General features: G+C 45.3%; 1 protein-coding gene across 6 annotated transcripts; it reads left to right on the forward strand.

Moving 5' to 3' along the window:
* The first annotated feature begins 470 nt into the window (after positions 1 to 470).
* On the forward strand, positions 471 to 20,364 carry DDX6 (DEAD-box helicase 6). 6 transcript variants are annotated; one of them, XM_082330737.1, is made up of 17 exons: positions 471 to 583; positions 2,818 to 3,281; positions 4,815 to 4,878; positions 5,358 to 5,462; positions 6,749 to 6,878; positions 7,364 to 7,510; positions 7,748 to 7,846; positions 8,629 to 8,747; positions 9,223 to 9,351; positions 9,682 to 9,798; positions 11,370 to 11,433; positions 12,352 to 12,453; positions 13,218 to 13,405; positions 14,780 to 17,800; positions 18,187 to 18,348; positions 19,149 to 19,614; positions 20,110 to 20,364. In XM_082330737.1, the coding sequence occupies exons 2-13, from the start codon at positions 3,082 to 3,084 to the stop codon at positions 13,391 to 13,393; spliced, it is 1,452 nt and encodes a 483-aa protein (XP_082186863.1). In that variant the 5' UTR covers positions 471 to 583; positions 2,818 to 3,081; the 3' UTR covers positions 13,394 to 13,405; positions 14,780 to 17,800; positions 18,187 to 18,348; positions 19,149 to 19,614; positions 20,110 to 20,364. The 6 variants fall into 6 exon arrangements, with proteins under 6 accessions (XP_082186863.1, XP_082186866.1, XP_082186865.1 ...); XM_082330740.1 differs by lacking the exons at positions 19,149 to 19,614; positions 20,110 to 20,364 and having other exon boundaries at positions 14,780 to 16,954; positions 17,548 to 17,800; positions 18,187 to 18,638; XM_082330739.1 differs by lacking the exons at positions 19,149 to 19,614; positions 20,110 to 20,364 and having other exon boundaries at positions 18,187 to 19,107.
* Positions 20,365 to 20,425: the final 61 nt, after the last annotated feature.

Genomic DNA, 20,425 nt, shown 5'->3' on the forward strand with positions numbered 1-20,425 from the left:
TCGATAGCTTCCCTATGAGGTCCGAGCCGCGTGCCGCTTCCCAGCCAGAGAAGTCGTCGGCGCCGGTGGTTTCCACCTGTGTCACTCTGCGTGGCTTGAGGGACCCGTAACTCAGCAGAAGCGCTTCCGTGGCGGCAGGAGCAGTGCCGCCCCGGCGCTAAGAGAGGACGCGGCTGCCTCGGCTCGCAAATGTCTTCTTTTCGGGCCAAGCGGAACGGCAGCAGCCCCGCCCCCTGCAAGCACGCCCGCCCTGCGCAGGGAGGCCAGAAGCGCCCGCAGCGGGCGCGGGGCCGCTCCTCCCGCCTCGAGGTTTCCCGCCCCGCCCCGCCGGCGGAGCGGCCGCGGCCCGAACCGGCACCGCGCGCAAGCCGCGCGCGGTCACGTGGCTGGGGCAGCCCGCGCGGGGCTGTGCGTGATTGCGTCGTGCGTGCGGGGCGGGGCTGGCCTGCCCTGCCGGGAGGGGGAGGGCGCACGGGAGGAAGGAGGAAGCCGCCATCTTGGAGCGTCGAGTCGCCATAACAAGGCACCAAGGGGGAGCGAGAGGATTTTATACCGGGGCGAGGGGGGAGCGCGGCTAGTGGCGGTGAGGACGGGCCAGGGCGCCGGGGCGGGCGCAGCCCCGCGGGAGCGGGGCGGGGGGGGCCGCTGCCGCCCGGCCGAGCCTCGCGGCCTGCGGCGCGCCGCGGGAGCGGCGGGGCCTGAGCGGGGCCTGGCGGCACCGAGGGGCCGCGAGCGGGGCGGGGGCGGCCGTGGCCGGGCCGGGCCGGGCCGGGGGCGGCCGGGCCGCGGGGCGGGGCCGCGGTGGCGCTCGCCGCCGGCCGGGGCGGCGGGCGGGGGCCGCTCCATTGTTCGCAGGCGGGAGGTGCCGGTGTGGCGCAGCTGCGTTTCGCGGGCGGCGCCGGCCCCGCCGCGGGACCCAAGGGCCGCGCCGCTCTCCGCCGCGGCGGGGGTGACGCCGCAGTGCGGCCCGGGCTCGCCGGAAACAATGGGCACCGCGGGGGCTCCTGCGGCCGGGCGAGCTGCGGGGCCGCTTTGTGCCGGGGCCGGCCCGGCCCGGCCCGGCCCTGCCCTGCCGAGGCGCGGGGGGGGGGGGTTGGCTGCGGGCAGAGGAAGGGAAAAGTCTAGTGGCGGCTGCCCGGACCGCCTGCCCGCTTGCGTGGTCTGCGCCTGGAGAGGAGAGTGGTGTCGCGGGGGGGGGGGGCTTTTTTCCATCGGACCGCCGGTTTGCGAAATGGTGGCGCGTCTCGTCTCGGAAGGGGGGGGTTTGTTGGATTCGATGAGGCTGTGCGTTCTCCTTTAATCTCTGCCCTTTTAAAGCGTAGTTAGGAACGAGGGAGGCTAAGGGACTGGCAGGTTCCGTCTCCTGCACCATTGGGGAACTCCTCGGCGTTAGTATCCGGGTCTTTTAGGCAGCCCTCGTTACTTTTGTGGCTCCTCCGATTTTTACAAAGTTAATGGGCAGGAGAAATCTCTCTTCGAAGACGCCTTGAAATAGTGCTTCCACTCAGGAAGATAACTAGCAGGAAAAATCCTAGTTCTGCAAACTTTAAAGTTTTGCTATGAAGCTAGAATTGACATGCTTGGGAACAGCTGGGAAGTCTAGGAAGAGTCTGAATTCCTCTTCTGTCCTCTTCAAATGCTCTTGAACATGCCTTTTATTCACTGGGGAAACGCATGCTTTTTGTGGACGCTGAAGGTAGGCAGCAGTAGTCTGCTGGTTTTTCCTTCACGTTTTCCCAAGATGCAGATGCGTGGTGATGAGAAATTGTACAGGCAAGCCTACTTTCTGTTGCTTCCGGAAGGTTTCGGACTAGGAATGTCTGGGGTCTGCAATATTGGCGTAACGAGTTCTTCAGCTCTGGTCCGTTGCTTACTTTATGTAAGGTGCAGACTTTGTATTCTCTCTTCACAGTTTTGCCAACCTTTCTGTTAAATGTGGTGTCAATATTAAGTCATGTGTACAAAATGTGATCTTTTGAACGCAATATGAGTTGTTACTGACAGCTGGCAGGTAACGTCACGCGGAACACATAAGCAGGAAGCTAGGTATCTAGTGCAAATGTATATTACTCACTGCTTCAGTTTAGGCTCGGTCACTTAGACTTAACAAAACAGGAAGCTGCTGTCAGTTCAGCTTGATGATATCGTTAGTTTCGCTATTGTGAATGGTGTTAAATCAATATCCAATTTAAAAGTTTGAGTAAGCTGGTTGAACTAACTTCTGGGTTGGAGGAGGGTAAGCTGTTTGGGTTTTGTTGTGGTTTTGTTGTGGTTTTGTTTTTGTTTTTTTAATTAAAAAGAGAATGTAATTTCTATTTGCCTTTTGAAATGAAAAGGGCGATCAGAATAACTTAAGGGTTTTGTCAGTTCTGACTGGAATGTCCACTCGATATTGTGGTCTTGCTTCCTCTCATAAACTTGTGTGTAATGTTGTTGCTTAGCATTTTAGGGCTGCTTTGCTGTGTCCCAGAAGTGGGGGAATTTCAAGAACTGGCAAAGCAATTGATATAATTCACGTTTACTTTCGGGGGGGACAGGTAGTATTTTTCAAGCGGTTACTCACTGGAAGGCTGCTGAAGGTACAGATGTTGAGAAAATTATCTTTGGTGACTGAAGGTGGTGGGCGCAGCTTTATAGAAAGGGGAAAAAGGTTTCACGTGTACCTCGATAATTATCACCGAGAAAACAGAAAAGCGAGTACCGTTGTTGCATGCTGCCTGGGAAGAAGTGATTCTTAAAATACAACGGTAAACTGCTGCGGTGATTTACGTAGACGAAAATCCACATGCTAATTGTTATTGTCTGCTTCTCTTTCAGATTGAAGCAAGTGAATTCTGATACGACTCAACTTTGTTAGAGGGCTTTTTTTAAAAAAAAGTTGATCCACAGTGCATCAGAGCAAGTTACTACTTTACTTTTGAGTGACTTACAGGTGCTTGCCTGCATTGCAATAAAGGACTCATATATTGAGCAAGACTTATTTATCTCTTCGTTTTGGAGAGTCTAATAAACTGTTATTACAGTTTCTGTACTGACTTTCAAAGTTTTGAAGTCTAAAAAGACATCTTTAAAAATACAAACATGAGCACGGCCAGAACAGAGAACCCTGTTATAATGGGTCTATCCAGTCAGAATGGGCAGTTGAGAGGCCCTGTAAAACCCAGCGGGGGCCCAGGAGGTGGAGGCACACAAACTCAGCAACAGATGAACCAGCTGAAAAATGCCAACACAATCAATAACGGCACTCAACAGCAAGCACAGAGCATGACCACCGCTATCAAGTAAGTGTTTGTATCAGCTGCCACAAAAGGAACGTTTGAAAGTCACGTATGGGAAAGCGTTCTTGGGTTCCCATTTTAAAAAGATTTTTTCTGCTGTTTTATGACATCGGCCGTTAGAAGCATCCTGTGATGTGCGTTATGAAAAGAAAGCTGTTTTTCCGTGCGTGAGCTCCTCTCTAACAGTGATCTTTGCAGCGCGTTCATTGTGAAAATCGAATTCGACGCTTTGCTTTTCAGAACGCGTAGCTGCTTGTCAGAGGTGGCCCGCTGAGCAGCAGCAGCAGCAGCATCCTGTTTTCTTTGCTCATTGCGAGTGGTATGAGAGGGAAGTTGGGGAGTGGGAAGGAACTGAACTGCAATTTAAGACAGAGGAAGAAATGCCACCTAGTCTCAGTCCAGTTGTGTATGCTTTTTCAGTTGTTAGTTGCAGTTCTTTCTCATGGTGAGAAATTCTTTATGAAGTCGGTTATCTTTTGTCATTGGTCTTAAATAGCAGCGCTTGCTCTCCTCAGTGTAACGCTCCGGCTTTAATTTGTCAAAGCCTGAGCTGAGATAATACGGTACTACTATGATACCCTCCTACCATCAAACTGGTTTTGGAAGTGTGCTAATAAAACGCGAGCGTGCTGGTTGGAAATTCTGAAAGACGTAAAAAACTTGGATGGTACGGTAGCGTGTTCCTTTTTTTTTTTTTTTTTTCTCTCCCCGTGGCTCCTCCTCCCCTGAACAACATTCGCTTTTGCTTTGTTACTCAATTATTTGTGAAGGAAATGCCAGCTGTCACCAGAGGGTGCATAAGGGAATACCCAGGTTCTTAAAATTTGCCTAACTCATTTTTTGTTTGTTTTTGTTTGGTTGGTTTTTGTTGGTTTTCTTGTTTTGTGTGTGTTTGGTTTTTTTTAATGGGTTACTCTAGCGAAACTGATGAGTTAAACCCATCAAGATTCACTCGTAATTTCCTGGGATTGGGGAAGAGAAGGACTTACTCTCCTCTGTACAGTGGCTTTCAAGAGAGGATGGGTGTCTGAATCTCATAGAGAGCAAAAGATGACTGGTCAACAAGTGGAGTGTGTGCTTACTTTTCTCTGTAGAACTGTTTTTGATCTTCTCGCGTTGCTCACGGATTAAGAATGGATGTTCCCTGGGCAAGAGAATTTTTTTAAGTGATGAAATATTCTCGTGTGGATTTATTATAGCCAGTTTCTGTCATATGACTAAGTCACTGCTCAGTTTTAAATCTGTGTTCTACTGGATTGATTCAGTGCCCTAAAAACGGGACTTGAATCACGACTGGATAAAGATTTCACAAATTCTCTGTGCGCTTGGCAGACTGCTGATTTTCTCTGTTTCCTGCCTGTTGCATCCTGCTTAGCTCAGAGAAGACTTGAGCTCATATGTGTAGGCGCTTTTAGCTTTCAGGAGGTGAAAATATTACGTGTTCATCACTGTATCTAAGAAAACAAAAATGCAAAATGAAGTTATTAAACCAGATTTTTTAAATTTTTTAAAATTTTTGTTTTATTTTTGCTATAGACCTGGTGATGACTGGAAGAAGACTTTAAAACTCCCTCCAAAGGATTTGAGAATTAAAACTTCGGTAAGGATGGTTGAATTGTAGGAATAAATATCAAATAAAAGATGTGGGAGAAGCTGCAGTGGCAAAACATTTGTCCTAAGCAAAGATTCAAAAGTAGTTCAGCTGTTGCTGTTTTAAATGAAGAATTAATTTGTTCTACAATTGCTTGGGAGAGATGCTGCTCTTGCAAAGCTCAAAAACAGAGTTTACTGTGGATTTCTTACTTTATTAGTGTCACAGCATGGGACTGATTGTCAGTGTCTCTTGCAAGGCAGATTGAAAGATGTCAGCGTGTATTCACGGTACTGTATTTGGTTATGAGAGAGCTGACGTTTCCTTCTCTGCTGTATGGTATCGCACAGATTGGTGGGAACTCCTATACAGTAATGGAATGCGCTTTGTGGTCTTCCTGCATAGGCAGTCTCTCATTGAGTCAGACCAATCTACGGCTGCGGGTTGTATGACCTGATCTTATGGATGTGCTTTTTTTGATTACCCAGGACGTGACCTCCACAAAAGGAAACGAGTTTGAAGATTACTGTTTGAAACGGGAGTTGCTGATGGGAATTTTTGAAATGGGCTGGGAAAAACCATCTCCTATACAGGTTGTTTACAAACATACTACCTACAAGCAGCGTTTAATTTTTATAAATTTATTGAAATTCTTATTTGTGCTTAAACATCAGATACTTGTGTCATGGTTTGGGAAAGCTGGGGTTGTGAACGGTAGAACTTGGTGGCCCTTTGGGGAAGGAGAAAATTTCTAACGCCTGACTAAATCACTAAGTCATGCAGTGGGTGACTTAGAGACAGGACTGACCTATGCTTTAGAGAAGTTAACTTGGATTTTCCTTTTCACTCTGGAGGTATTAGTGTGTTAATCCTCTGTTCAGTCACATCCTTCACATAAGTAGTCCCAGTGAGAACAGGGCTGTTCTGTACATTTTCTGGAAAACTGAGTTACCATAGGCTGCATACCTTTAGTTGTTCCAAAGATAACTATGGCTTTATCACACAGGCTTGGCTTTTTTTATCGTAAGCATCTGGAAGGAGCATAATGGAGATTATGGGAGAGAGATTAAAATGTTAGCAAGTTTACTTTTCTGACCCTCCATCTTGCTTTTACTTTTAAGGCTTGTTCTATTAAGAACTGTTGATGTGTAAACTTCAGGGGGGCGGGGAGGTTGAACGCTTTTTCTAATTGCTCTTTGGAGGATTATCATTTACACAGCTCTGCCACTTTATCTCCTTAAGGCATGAGAAAGCTCTGGCTTGTAGGTAATCTGTCTGCTTTAAAACCGAATCTAACCATGCTGCCTTTCCAAAAGGCTGAGGGTTCTTTATGTGTTGCTGTAAAAGACAGTAAAGAGACAAATACCTGGGGCCTGTGCTTAAATGGCTGAAGTTTCAAAAGGAGAGCCTGCTGGTTTTATGAGAACTATATCACAGGAGCATGCACGTTTGAGTTACGTGGGCTGAGGTGGTTCTGATGTTAAGATATAGGTGGGTATCTTTTTCCATAGGAGGAGTTTGCTAGCGACTGTCATTGTCTCTTTGCTTTTTGCCCTGATTTTTCACTTTTTTCCTAATGTGTCCATTACGGGTTTACTGTTGCTGTGGTACCTGATCCCTGGTTCTCTTCTGAGCAGACAAGATAAAGACTTTTAGGTGGGATATGGGGAGCGGAGCTATCACTTTGTTGCGGAGCTCTTTACTGATAGGTTTAACTCCTTCCTGCTGTGAGTCTGCAGTGCTTGTGGTTGCAGGATATTTTGTTCATGAAACAATTGGATTTCACGTGATACTGTTAGCAAGGGGAGTTAAATTTGGCCAGCCTGTTTAGCGAGTGTGGCTTATGATTGCTCATGCATTGTCTGTCATTGCATTTCAGGAGGAGAGCATCCCCATTGCTTTATCTGGTAGGGATATCTTGGCTAGAGCGAAAAATGGAACAGGCAAGAGTGGAGCCTACCTCATTCCTTTACTTGAACGGCTAGACTTAAAGAAGGACAATATACAAGGTCAGTTGAGATGGATCTCGCTTAGCTGCAGCCAGGTAATGGTAACAGTTGCTATCTAGCAGACTCGAATCTAAAACTGGTCAATGAAATTGAGCAGCGTAGGTTATCTGCTTGTGCTTTCAACAAAACTTACTGGGGAGTGGTGGAGGGGAGGGGGAATTTTGTAAGTCCCACAGTTGCTTTCAAAACCTTGAAATGGAAGTACATCTTCTGGACTTTACTGTCTTGCCCTGGAAAGTGGATTTGGAGTAATAGGCGAGTGTGCTGGCCAGGGGACTCGTGCGGAGGGAATATCAAGGGATGAAGAACCCTGGCACAGAATTTGCCTTGTCGTAAGCAGTTTCTAGGTCTTGTTCAGGATATGCAGAGTGGAACTGCAAAACCATAGAAGTACAACTTTCATAAAGTCTCTGTCTCCTCTAAGGATTAGTGGTTAAGGTATGGTGTGTTACTAGTAACTCACACTGCCGCTTTTAACTTTTCAGCAATGGTGATTGTTCCCACCCGTGAACTAGCCCTGCAGGTCAGTCAAATCTGTATCCAAGTCAGCAAACACATGGGAGGTGCCAAAGTGATGGCAACAACAGGAGGAACCAATTTGCGAGATGACATAATGAGGCTTGATGATACAGGTCGGAGTGCTTTTGCTGCGCTACAGTTGCTGTTTGTTTGTGGCTTTTACAGTGTGGCAGTGGAATTTCTGCTTGTTGTTATTGTTTGCCTGTTACGGAACAGACTACAATATGTCTTGTTCGCTGTTTGTATGCTGTTGTTATTCTCTCAAACTGTTTGTGTGAAACACGGCCACGAATGCCGGAAACATTGTTTTAGTCACCTTAACCATTTTTTTTGCTCTTCTAACCTTACAGTGCATGTGGTGATAGCTACCCCTGGGAGAATTCTCGATCTCATCAAGAAAGGAGTAGCAAAAGTTGAGCATGTCCAGATGATAGTATTGGATGAGGCAAGTTGCTCATGTTAAACGTTTTGGGATTGTAACACCAAGCTAAAGCAATGATGTGGCTCAGCGAGTCTCCTCGTTATGCAAGCAGAAAATCAAAAACTTTGCTTAGAGACACTATGAGGTTACATCTTATCCATTTCTCAGTATTTTTGAGAGGGTGTTTTGGTAGAAGAATTTTTCTGCACGTGAATCTTTTAAGAAAATAACCTAGGAAGATTTCCTTTTCCTGTCGTCTCTGTTATTCCTGAAGAATAGATTAACAGTCTTTTCTGAAATGAAGGAGTGCATTTCATTTAGTTTCAGTTTATAATGAGCGAGCTGTGCTTACCACATAATTGTATATAAAACTAATTTATGAACATCCAATAGCGTACAGGCTTCTGAGTGAGAGGTTGAGAAAATTATTGTGTGAAAGCTCTTGGATGACTCTGATAGCAACCCTGATAACTGTTTCCAGTTTAGATTCATTTATTTTTTTCCTGAATTTGATCCTGTTTAAATCAAAGTGCTGAAAAACAGGAGAGGGTAAACTTCCGTTTACTGATGAATCCTGTCTCCAGCAGCTAAATCGCACATCTTTTGGAGCGTGCTGTGTACTCCAAAGGGGACGGTCCCATTGTAAGGGCAGGGAGAATGCTCCTGGTGTTTTGTTTTGGTGTCGTCACCCCCGCTCCCGCCCCCCCCCCCCCCCCCCCCCCCCCCCCCCCCCCCGTGGTACTACCGGAAGACTGAAATCTTGCCCCATTAATTTAACTTACTCTTTATTACTTCTCTTGTTGCAGGCAGATAAATTGCTGTCTCAAGATTTTGTTCAAATAATGGAAGACATTATTCTCACGCTACCTAAAAACAGACAGATTTTGCTCTACTCAGCCACTTTCCCTTTGAGTGTACAGAAGTTCATGGTGAGTGCAGATGTATTCATATACATATGATGGTGGTGACATTGCATGTGAAGTGTGTGAGTGAGTGGTGCATAGCTGTTAGAGCTCGTTTTTTTTAATGCATTCAAACTTCACCGATTTAATCTAAATCAGCCTAAATCTAGGACAGAAGTTTGAAAATAATTTTTGACCCGCAATTAATGGGAAAGCTAGGTGTGCGCAGTTCTTGCCTAGAAGGTGCTGTTTTCCACTTTGTACATCAGTTATGTGCCGTCTGCACTGATTTGCTTCCAGAGGGTGTTCCTGTTTGGCCTGCTCGGTTGCCTGGGATTTATAAGTAATCCTTTGCGAAATTTTACGCGCCCTGTCTGTTTTGTGTATAGCATGAAGAGTGAGTGGCTAGGTAGTGCATCCTTGCTGTGAAGGAAGTTAAATGTGCCAGAGGGTGGGAAGTACTTATGTTGGTTTGCATGCCCACTTTATCTCTGTTTTTCAGAATTCCCATTTGCAGAAACCCTACGAGATTAATCTGATGGAGGAGCTGACCTTGAAGGGAGTTACCCAGTACTATGCCTATGTCACCGAGCGTCAGAAAGTGCACTGCCTCAATACGCTGTTTTCCAGGGTAAGCAGTAGGGCTGGGTCAAGAACATACAGAAGCTTTTTTCCTTTCGGAACCAAGAATAAGACCGAGGGTGGCAAAGACGGCTTAAGGACACTTTTTCCTTGTCAAAATGTGCTGTTCAGCTGAAGCTAAAAAGGCGTACTTCTTGACGCGCACCTTTGTGTTATAGAACTTTGTTAGTTTTTTTGTCTCTTGTACAAAAATATATACTGTGTAAATTACCAGCAGCATACTTGCTTTGCTTTCTTTCTGGAAGGGATTTAGACTTATGCCTTGGATCATTTGTTAGTAAAATGCTGCGTTTACTGAGCACACTACTTATATGTTCAGCTCCAGATTAACCAGTCGATCATTTTCTGCAACTCCTCTCAACGGGTTGAATTGCTAGCCAAAAAGATCTCCCAGCTGGGCTATTCCTGCTTCTATATCCATGCTAAAATGAGGCAGGTGAGTATGAAGTTTACAGCTGTTTATTCCACGCCACCCCAAGCTTTACTGCATAGCTGAATTAAGTCTCATGCTTGCTTTAAATTTGCATGTTCTTTGAAAACTGAAATGTGTTGCTTTGCTGCCGATTTGTTTTTAGACTCCCCTGCCCCCAAACGTCTTTCCAGACTACGCAGTGTAGCTAGTCAGTTGGTATTTAAGAGGACTTCAGGTCAGGTTAATTAGTCCAGTGTAAGCACAGGCTGCGGCCCGAAGGCATGATTCTTACTGCTGCTGCCTTGCTTTTGCCAGCATGGCGAGCTATGGGAGACCACGCAGTGTAACTGACACAGGTGAAGACGAGCCTGATTTAAAACAAAGGACAAAAAACCCAATAGTGAGCTGACTGAGTGCCCTCCGTGGCTTTGCAAACGGTAAATCTTGCGCTGTAACTTCAGGGGGATTTGAGAAGTCAGGGAGGTGGCTTTGATCAAACCTCTTGGCGAAAGCCACGACTGGTGCATGGTGACTGAGCACCTGTGGCCTCGATGTAGATGATGAAAAATGCCAACGCAGCTTCGCTAGTGCAGAGGCTTCTGTTAATTGTACGTTAGCTCACATGTCCTCGAGCTTCATACTCGTAATTTCCAGCAAGTGTACTAAAAGATGTCAGAAGGTTGAAGTGACGCATGTAAAACAGTAGCGCTTTGAAGTATTTTTTCCATTTTATATGTAAGCTAGAACAAATTTGAATGAAAGCTTTAGAGGAAACCTAGATTGCTGTTCATGGAACTGACAGGTAATGCCAATGTTTGCTGGGCCATATGCAGACCGGTAATTAATTAAGCAGAAATAGAAGCGGTGTCGGTATTGAGAACAGAGAGAGATGCAAATGGGTGCCTTTGTATGCTTTTGATCAGGCAGTAGATGATCTTTGTGGAAAAATGCAGGGGTGTGTGGGTGTGTGTGAGTGTGTTAACCTTCAACTTGTTCATTCCCACTGTTAATTTCACTCCTTAACAGTGATACTACTTAATCTTTGCGTGGCCCAAAGTGACTCGTTTGTGAGAGGAGAGTTTTCACAGACAATTGACTCCTCCCACCCCTAATTCTGAATCGGTAGTGAAAAATACTCCCTACTGGAAAATGACGTTACCGACGACTTCCGTTTTTAAGCGAATGAATAAAACATGCATTGAATTTGGCAGGGGGTTGGGGGAAGAGAATGGTCAAAACAGCAGTTTAACTTCCTTGATGCACATTTCACGTAATTGTAGCTTAAGATACTCCTGTTCCGAGATGGCTTTGATGCAACTATAGGAGGCTTTAAAACCACAGTCAGTTAAGTGTCTTTGTCTACAAGTGGTACCAAGGGCCCCTCTGCTAAGTTCTTCAGAACATATGGGTAAGAAGTGCTAAAAAGTATATACTAGCAGCTTTGTTTGACTCGGCTGTTCTCTAATGACGAGGGGCAGGAATTCACGATTGAAGTTCTGTGTTTGTAACTTGAACATATCTGAGAGTCACAGCTGTTTGTGCTTCTTTTGTTTGTTTGTTTTTTGCTTTGTGTTGATATATCTATGTATTTCCAGGAGCACCGCAATCGTGTGTTCCACGATTTCCGAAATGGCTTATGCCGCAATCTTGTTTGCACTGGTAAGAGTTCCTAAACATTTCCCCGTTTCTAAAGGTTGTGGTAGAAAGTGGATTAGCCGTTGGCCCAGGCAGAACAGATCACTCGATTTGTAATAAAACAGTATGTTTTGGTAAGATGTCTTTGTCAAGCCTGCGTGTAGTGGGGTGCGGCACTCCTTTAGGCATGTAGATTTTTGTCTTTTGTGACAAACTGAGGGTGCAACTTGCTAACAAATCATTTTACTGTGGTAGTATTCCTGCACTGGTTGTGTTTTCTGTATGTTTTCATACGTGAGTGCTCTCCCGAGTTGCTGGGCCGTAAGCTTTACAAAATATCGGTAGAACTGGGGCTAGGATCACCCAAGTAAGTTTTGCCGAGTCTTTGGATGTTTATAGCTCATCTAAATATTTTTATAGTTTTGATTGGCCTGTGTATGATCAGAGCTCTCCATTGTACAGCCTGTTCGGGCAGTACCGTGGCAGTGTCTGCTGATCACTACACGTGTCTGGGTCGCCTTAACAAAAATTGCTAGAAGCAGAAGAAAAATAGTTGAACTAGTGGGATGTAGTTTGGATCTCAAGTCTGTTGTGACATTGGCAATGCACAATCATGTGTGAGGAGATGCTCCTATAAGACGACCTGCTCATAAATAGTCTAAGGTGGAAAAAAAAACTAGCTTCGTGCTAATTGTTCTTTCGGCATAGATGTGCAGATCTGGTGTTTGGTCGTTCTTCTTGTATTATTCATGTTTATAATGGATAAAGAGCAAGAAGAAGCCGTAACAGAATTGTATGTAAACGGTCTTTGATACAAGGGAAGCTTCTATCTGGAAACTAGCCCAAGCCAATGTTAATCGTTGTTAATCATTCCATGCGAAATACTGTCAGCATTTGATCTCATTGAAATTAACTTTCCTTGTGACTTGGTTTGTCTTTCAGATCTGTTTACCCGAGGTATTGATATCCAAGCTGTGAATGTGGTGATAAATTTTGATTTCCCAAAGCTGGCAGAGACTTATCTCCATCGTATTGGCAGATCAGGTGAGAGGAAAAACATCTTTTAGGTACAACTTTGCTGATGACTGTGATGTTTCTTTGGCTTCTGTTGTTTATTACTGTATCTGAGAACTATTTTAGTTAGCTTTGATTTTTCTGACAAATTTATTTTTGGATATCATCTCAGATGGTTATCCTTGCAAATATCTGACTAAAGGGCTGTTCTCTCAAGAGAACTGGCCTGAACAGCCAAATGAAGAAAAAAAAAAAAAAGGCAGATTTTGCTTTAATCTCAGGAGACATACTGATGCTCCTGTTTACAGTTTGGGAAAATTCTATACTGAAAACTTGGCTTCTGTGGTGTCTTAAGCGTAGTTTCCTTCTGCATGTGCTCCAAGATATGTTTCTAATGTCTGGACATTGGCAAAGTATACCCTTAAAAAAGGCAGTGAACAAAGGAACTCAGTGTACTTGAACTTTGTAGTTCAGGCTTTTTCGAGAACTCTTATTGAAGAAGGGCTGGACATGCATAATGCAGTAGTGGAAGACTTTTCGCTGTAATTAAATGAGGAGGTTCGGTCAGAGCATTTTGAACCTCCTGGGTTTTCTTATTCCTATAACAGTACGAAGCTCCGTACCAAAAACTGATGTGAAAGTTGTAGAGACCTGTGGTGGGGTCTGGATTTGCTTTTGTCATCAGAGAGCGATGTTGTTAACTCTGCAGTCTGCAGACTTTTTCAATCAGCCTTCTATTACTCAGTCTTTTTTCTTTTTCCTTTTTTTTTTTTTTTTTTTTTTTTTTTGTCAAGGTCGCTTTGGTCATCTTGGCCTGGCCATCAACTTGATCACCTATGATGATCGATTCAACCTGAAAAGTATTGAGGAGCAGTTGGGAACTGAAATTAAACCCATACCAAGCAACATTGACAAGAGCCTGTATGTGGCAGAATACCACAGTGAACCTGTAGAAGATGAGAAACAGTAAACGTGTGCGTATGTAAGTGCCTTCCTGAATAGAGATGTTGTGTTGGATGAAAGAAGAGCTGATGTGTGAATGTTACCACAGGGGAAGAGGGAAACCGATGTGCTGAAGAGGCACTGAATGTGAAAACAAGGTTTTGAAATAGACTGCCAGTGCAAGGAATTCTGTGGGTGTGCTGCAGCTGGGAGGGGAGGATGAGTAATTTTTAGTTGTTTTAATTGAAATGCTGACCATATGCTAAGGAGACCACAAATGGGGGAAAAGGGGGAGTGGGGAATGGTGTTTGGCGAGGCCAAGGTGGCTCTTGGTAGCCTAAGGGATTCTTTCTGTATTGCTCAGCTAAAATGAGAAATTGGTGAAGGGCAGAGAGGAAGGTGGTCCTCAAAAAGGTGAGGAGAGAAAACGGATAGCTTTGAGAACAGAGCACCAACAGAAGAGCCTAAGCATCTCACCAGTTAGAAGGAAGAGGTTCAAGCTAAGGGTGCTGCGTCTTTTGCATCGTTTGGTTCGTAGAACTCTTGCAAGTAAACACAGTAGGTAGCAAAGCTGTAATTTGTCTTTGCTGCCACTGGAGGTCGTCTACATAGCTTTAAAAGAAAATGAGGTTTCACTGTCGGAGACTCCCTAAGCGTGCCCTTTCTGATCGTTGCCTAGGGAAAAACTGCTGAGTTGAGTCCTTTTATAAGAAGAGAGCTCGCCCTGGATTGCAGTTAAGCAAAACAGCTACAGGATGATGTTTGATCTGGTTTTAGTAAAGGTGCTATATCGTGCGAGATCAGGCACCATGCAGTTTGGGTTGGAAGTCATTCTTTTGTATACTCTTCTCAGAGACTATGAATTAGAAAGAGAATCCCAATGAAGCTGCTGAAATTCTTGTTGGGTGACCAGGAAAGAAAAAAAAAAAAAAGGCAGCCATAGAAGCAGACTGCTAGATAGCGTTAAAATGAACCTCTGTCCCTTCTTTGAACTCATTCAAGGATAGCCCTGGCCAGTCACACCAAGCTGACTTGCAGCCTCTGCTTTGCTGGCTGAGCTTTCTCCATGTTTCATAAATAAAGAAAAAAAACCCCAGGCGATGAACTCAGAAAGGGCTCTTGGGTGGCTTCCTTAAGGGGAATGCTGTGACCTTGCCTGAGAACTGTTTGCCACTTCCTAAAGGACAAGAAACCAGTAGGTAGTCATGCTCCATAGGTATAGCCGGGCGTTAGCAGCACCTCTTTCCGCGAAGCTGTGGTTGAGGTTGAGCTGTTCCAAATGCCCTTTGCTTTTCCAGAGCTGCTAGATAGTCAGTGTGATTCATTACTTGCGTTTTGGTTTTGCATAGAACTGATTTAACTGTGGGTGTTGTGGTTGTTTTTTTTTTTGTGTGTTTTTTTTTTTTTTTTTTAGGCTTTGATTACACATGCCAGAAGGTGAAGCCCTTTGATCCAGATCTGTGACACATCGTTTCTTTGGGGATACCCTTCTCTTTGTGGGTTTTTCTTCGTCTTTTCATTTCGGAACTATGAAGACTAAAGAGCTCGGCCTTTTTTTCTTTTTAAATTTGGCAGCAAGGAAGAAAGAAGATAAAAGGAGGAATGTCTTTTTGTTTTTCCACTTGTTTGCACTGTGTGCTGATTGAACATTAGTTGCACTAACTGCTGGTTTTAAATTTTTTTTTTTTCTTTGGGTGGGAGGGGCAGCAAGGGAAGAAGAGAAACCCTGAAAAGAGAAGAATCTTGATGGAACACGAGCTTGTCTGCTATTTCAAATTCTTCAACCATCGACTGAGTGCATTTCAACTTCTCCCTGATTACTCATCTGTTTTTAAGCTAAAGAGCTTGTTACTTATTCGTGCAAAGTGCCTTATGCTATGAGACCATTCAGAACATCACCTTTCCGACACAGCCCAAGGAATCAACAGCCGTTTTTGGTTTCAGGTCAAAGTTCCCCTCTCTTCCCCCTCTCCTCCTCCCCAAGTACTCAAGCCCAGGGCTGGGAGGTGAAACATATTGGTAATACTACTTTTTTCTTCAACTTTTTTTTTTTTTTTAATTGGAGGAGTTGATATGCATCTGCAGTTCACCCATGCTGTAAATACCTGTATTTAAAACGAAACCAACTTAAAATCTGGGCTGATTAGGTGCAGCATCATAGCTCCAGAAGGAAAGAGTAGCCTGTCATCCTTTGCAGGAGCCATAAGAAAAGCCCTATGCTCTAGCAGAACACTAAAGACTGTTTTCCATAAGAGTCTCCATTAGTAGTTACAGCACTTGATACGTAGACTTGTTTCAGAGCCATGGCCCTCTTTCCTCTGGTGCAGTGTGTCCCATAGAAAATCAGATGTGTATATTGTACAAACTTTGTAAATATGATTTTTTTTTTTTTTTCTGTTTGGGTTCATATATAACTTTTTCTTTTGTGATGAAGGTTGCTGGGGTTAAAGGGATTAGACTGATTATGGGAGCAGCTAAAGATGAGAGGGGCTCAGTTTTCTGCAACACTAAACAATGAGAAGCGCTCTGACCTCCGTGAAGAGCAGGCCTCTGCAAGCGTCCCTTGTCAGGGTGGGTTTGCTCTGGTGCTAGCAACGCTGTCCTGTACCGCTCATACGGAAGAGATCACTTGTGGGGCTATGAGGCCTCAAAATCTGTAGCTCGGCCTGCTGGGAAATGCTCTTCGATTTCCCCCTTAGAAACTTCAGGAACTTGACAAGCTCTGAAGGGGGCCATGACCTGTGTTCCACCATGGTGTGAGGGAAATCCAGTGGGTGTCAGTGTTGCTGAGCAGTATATGCATAAGGCGTGGATTTGGGTTTAAGAGAAACCGTAGAAAACCACTTTACATGCATAAACTGACAGTTCTGGAGCTTTGTGGGATTGATTTACTTCCTGCAGCATTGTGTGTTTTCTGCCCAGAGCGGCCTCTATCCAGACTTGTGAGCAGGTAACGGCAAACCCCTGTTAATGTCAGAAGCTGCAGAAAGCTGCTTGCCATCTCCTCTGTTTTGGCATGAATTGCTGTCTGTCATTTTGCATTGTATATTGCTGAAAAGTGCTTTCTGGTCAAGTAGTGTTGCTTTAAATTGTGCCCCTCCCAACATGCTTGATGTTTGGCCTGATCTACAGGCAAAAGGAGTGAGACAAATCAAAAACCGTACTCTTTTCAAATTCCCTTTTAGCCTGTTCACCAACACTGTCAGGAGGCACCTGGACGATTGCAATCCCTTTTGCTCAGTCATTTATTGTGTATACAGATGCTGCACTCGCACCACGCTCGCTTACCTTTTGAGGCAGGAATTAGTTGTCTTAATTTCTCCCCATTTTGACACTTTTTCTAAATTCAAGTAAAATTGTTCGGGACTACGAGGTGGACTTAACCATCCGTTTCCTTGAGGATCATAAATAGAAGCCAGGTGCCTCCTGACAATGACTTTACAGGATGGAAAGGTTTTTGTGTTTGGGATTTTTTTTTTCTTTTGTCAGCAGTGACTCCATAATTGTAGCAAATGCTGCACTAGAGTACAAACTCAAGAGCTTGGTCACAGACACTCTGTGAGCCACACAGCTTACATCTGACTGGCAGGTACTAAATGTAAACAATTTTGGGGTGCTTTTTGGGGGTGGGGGGTGGGAGTTTGCGGGTGGTAACTTTGACCAAAAGTAAAAATCTTGCTCTTGTACTGCAGCCAGCGTATGATTTTCCAGAGAGACAGAAGAGGGATCATTTTAGTGCAACAAAGACATGAAAAATGTAAATAAAAGTTTTGTATCTTGCCAGGGCATGCACATGTAACAAGACCAGGATAGCAATGTCGAGTCAGATGTGTGTGCTCTGCTTGGATTTGTGGTAGGTTAGCCTGGTGCCATGCCTTGATGGTCCCTCTTGAAGCACAGAACTTTTGAAAGTATTACTTTAAACTTGGCCTCTAATTGAGGATTGGCACTTACCTAAACTATCGGGGGCACCATTTTTAGGTGGCTTCTTGTCGAGAAGGAAGCAGCCTATTTTTGGTGCTAGTAGGCTATCTCTAACAGATGCGATCTTGCAAATGGAAAGATGCTCCAAAGGACTAGGATAATCCTAGTTTTTTTGTTTTTGTTTTTTGTGGCTTTTTTTTTTAATTATTGTTTGGTTTTGGTTTTTTGTGTTTTTTTTTTTTTTTTCCCCCTACCCAGGAGCGTGTATAAATCTTGGCTTCCTGAGATTCTTTGCGAGCTCCTGTTTTTGCTGGTCATGTACCAGCCTTTACATTTATGCGTTAGTCGGAGCCTTCAGTGACGAGCCCTAGGTCAAATACTTCCTCTGACAAAGATGACATGAATGAGAATCTCTTGTATTTTGCGCTTTTCCCCTCGGAAGTCTAAAAGCGTCGCTCCGTGAATCTGATGAAATGGAGCTTCACAGCTGGGTGAAGTGGCTGTGAAGAAGGTGATGCGAATCTTCAGCCAGCTTACTTGAGAGAAACTGCAGGCTGGTCTCTGGGTGTGCGCTGTCAGCGAGCGTGCTGCGGTTGCTGGAGGGCTTTTCCCAAAGGGAGGGGGGTGGGTTGGTCTCAAATACATGTTTCAATTTCCAGAATGAGATGGGAGCATCTTTCCTTTGCCCTCTGTGACTTTTTTTGTGGGTAAGAACAGGAAAGCTCAACATGAATTCATGTTGCGTACATGTTGGTATCAAATCATCTCATTCTGATCTTTTGTTCTTTATTTTTACTTGGGATGGGGGAGGGTGTCTGCTCCAAGGATTTAAAAATGCTTCACATGCCTTTTTTTTTTTTTTTTTTTTTTTTTTTTTTTTTTTTTTGTGACTGATAGGACACAAACCTGAGCAGATGGCTGTCCTGCCTCGGTTTCTGTTCTAGAAGTTACAGAGGTGCCATGCCATGGCTCCTGAGCTGCCGTCGCAGTGGTTCTTGTCCTGGTGCTGGACTCTGTAATGCCGCTGGGGCCCAGCAGCTGTTGCTTTCTGAGGACGGAGTGAGTTTTGTTCTCGAGAACGTCAGCGGTACGGCTGCCACGGTAAAGGTTGGGCACCAGTAGTCCGCACAGGGAGTTTTCCGATTGCCGTGAACTTCTGGTCCATCTTTTGTGAATCGCAGTTTATCTTCATAATAAACTAGGTCTCTGGACCAAAGAGCACGCATCCGATCTTCAAAATGAGGCTTCGGCAGATTATCCTACAGGTTTTGCTCAGTTCGCCATTGTGTTGCTAAAACGTCCCTACGTGGAAGCATTGTTAAATTCTGATGTAGACAAGTCAGGGAAGGGTAAGGAGGGGTGGGGGGAGGGATGGGGTTTATTAAGATACAGCCTTGCTGTATTTTAACCAGTAATTACGGGGAAGGGGTGTCAGGAGAAGAAAATAGTCGCTGTTCCCTTTATTGAAAGAAACTGGAACTTTTATTTCAAGAAAAGAAATTATTTGCAATTCAGGTGGAACGTCGTAATCCACTGGTCCCTAGGCAAGAGGTTGGTATTCTTACTGTTAACCAGCAAACAACATGGACTAGTCCTTGAAAACATTCAGGGGAGGGAGGGGAAAATTGGCTTTCTGTTGAATCGGTAATTGGCAAACTCTCCAGTGGAGCTCAGATTTTGTTGAGACTGTTTTTTCTGGCTGTATGCGCGTCGCAGCACTGACTTGTGAAGAGCTTCATGAGTTCTGAGTGCAAAAAAGATGAATGGTAAAATCCTGATTTTGTTGATTAAATTCAATAAAAGCTCCCTGGAACTCCAGTTTGATTGCGTTTTCTCTTTTAACTGCGCTGAATGGAAAGGTGCTGACCTCTTTCTAGAGAACCCTGGCCCACGTCGGATGCTTGCAAAGAGCTTTGGAGAGAAGCCTCAAGAAGAGGAGTCGATCTCAATAAACAGAAAGGCGCTCTGCCCTCGAGAGTGACGCGCAGCCGCAAGAGGCGTTCTCTGTCCGTGCAGACCCTCCAGCCGAGGCGGCGTGTGCTCTTCCAGTGTCCAAGGCTCCACAGTCACATCTCAGCCGGACTGGTAGGCTTTACCTGACATCTGGTTGCGGTGCCGAATCGGCCCTGATGGTGGCAATGAGAGTTCCTGTGAGGGGCTGGAGCAGCGCTGCGGAAGTCTGGTGGGCTGTAGCTTGGCATCTTCGGTCAAGAGTCACCCCTGCGCTCTGCCTTGCTGGCGGCTTGGGCTCCAGGAAACCTCTCGTCTGTGCTGTGGTTCTGGTCGCGTTCGTTCGCAGGCAGGACAGCTGCACGAGTTCCACAGGTAAGCGGAGGGTGCGGGAGGCAACGAGCTCTTCTGACCAGAGCAGCCTGCGGTCTCGGCTGAAGTTATCTGTGAAAGGTGCACTGCTGCTTCTCGCTTACGTCAAAGGGAAAGCCGGCCAGAAAGGGAGGGAAAGCTGTTGCCACGCCTCAGCATATACATTAATGCTATATTCCTGGCCCGTGGTCGGTTCTCTTCTTGCGACCAGAGTAGGTGAGCGCCAGCAGCAGTTAAAACAAGGAGCGAGGTAAAAACTGTTCAGGTATCCTTGTGGGAGAGGCCTTGTAAAACATACCCCATGCATGCAGCTGAAGCACGGTGCGAAAATTTCACGGCAAATGTCAAAAGTGTTCCTGCAGCTTTTCGTCAGAGAGCTCTTTACGTCATTGGGTGGGGGAAAAGGGTTGTCCTGTTCAAAGCATTTGAACCTTAAGCTGGCAGTGCTGTGAAAGCTCTGAAAACAACTTGTAAGCTGTGACCATGGGTACGTGACAGGCAATGGTGCGAGACCTTCCTGAGACGAACTCACTGGCCGCTCTTTGAAAACCTCCCGAGTAATCGTCCAGCATGAACACAGCAGTAACAGTGTACGCCGGGTTTCTGATTCAGTAGATCCGGAGTTATTCCACCTGATGGATTCTTCAGCTATAGCCGGCCTGATTTGCGGTAGCTGCACTCGAGCAGCGTGCAGGCTTGCATAAAACTCAAGACATTTTCTCTTCTCTACTGCCCAGTGAAGAAAAGGGAACGAAGACTGGAAAGAAAGTCACTACAAAGGGCAGTGAGTTTTGCAGGTTTTTAAAAATTTGTG

The sequence above is a fragment of the Platalea leucorodia genome, assembly GCF_965183815.1.
Source record: "Platalea leucorodia genome assembly, chromosome: 20".
In the NCBI taxonomy this organism is placed as follows: Eukaryota; Metazoa; Chordata; class Aves; order Pelecaniformes; family Threskiornithidae; genus Platalea; species Platalea leucorodia.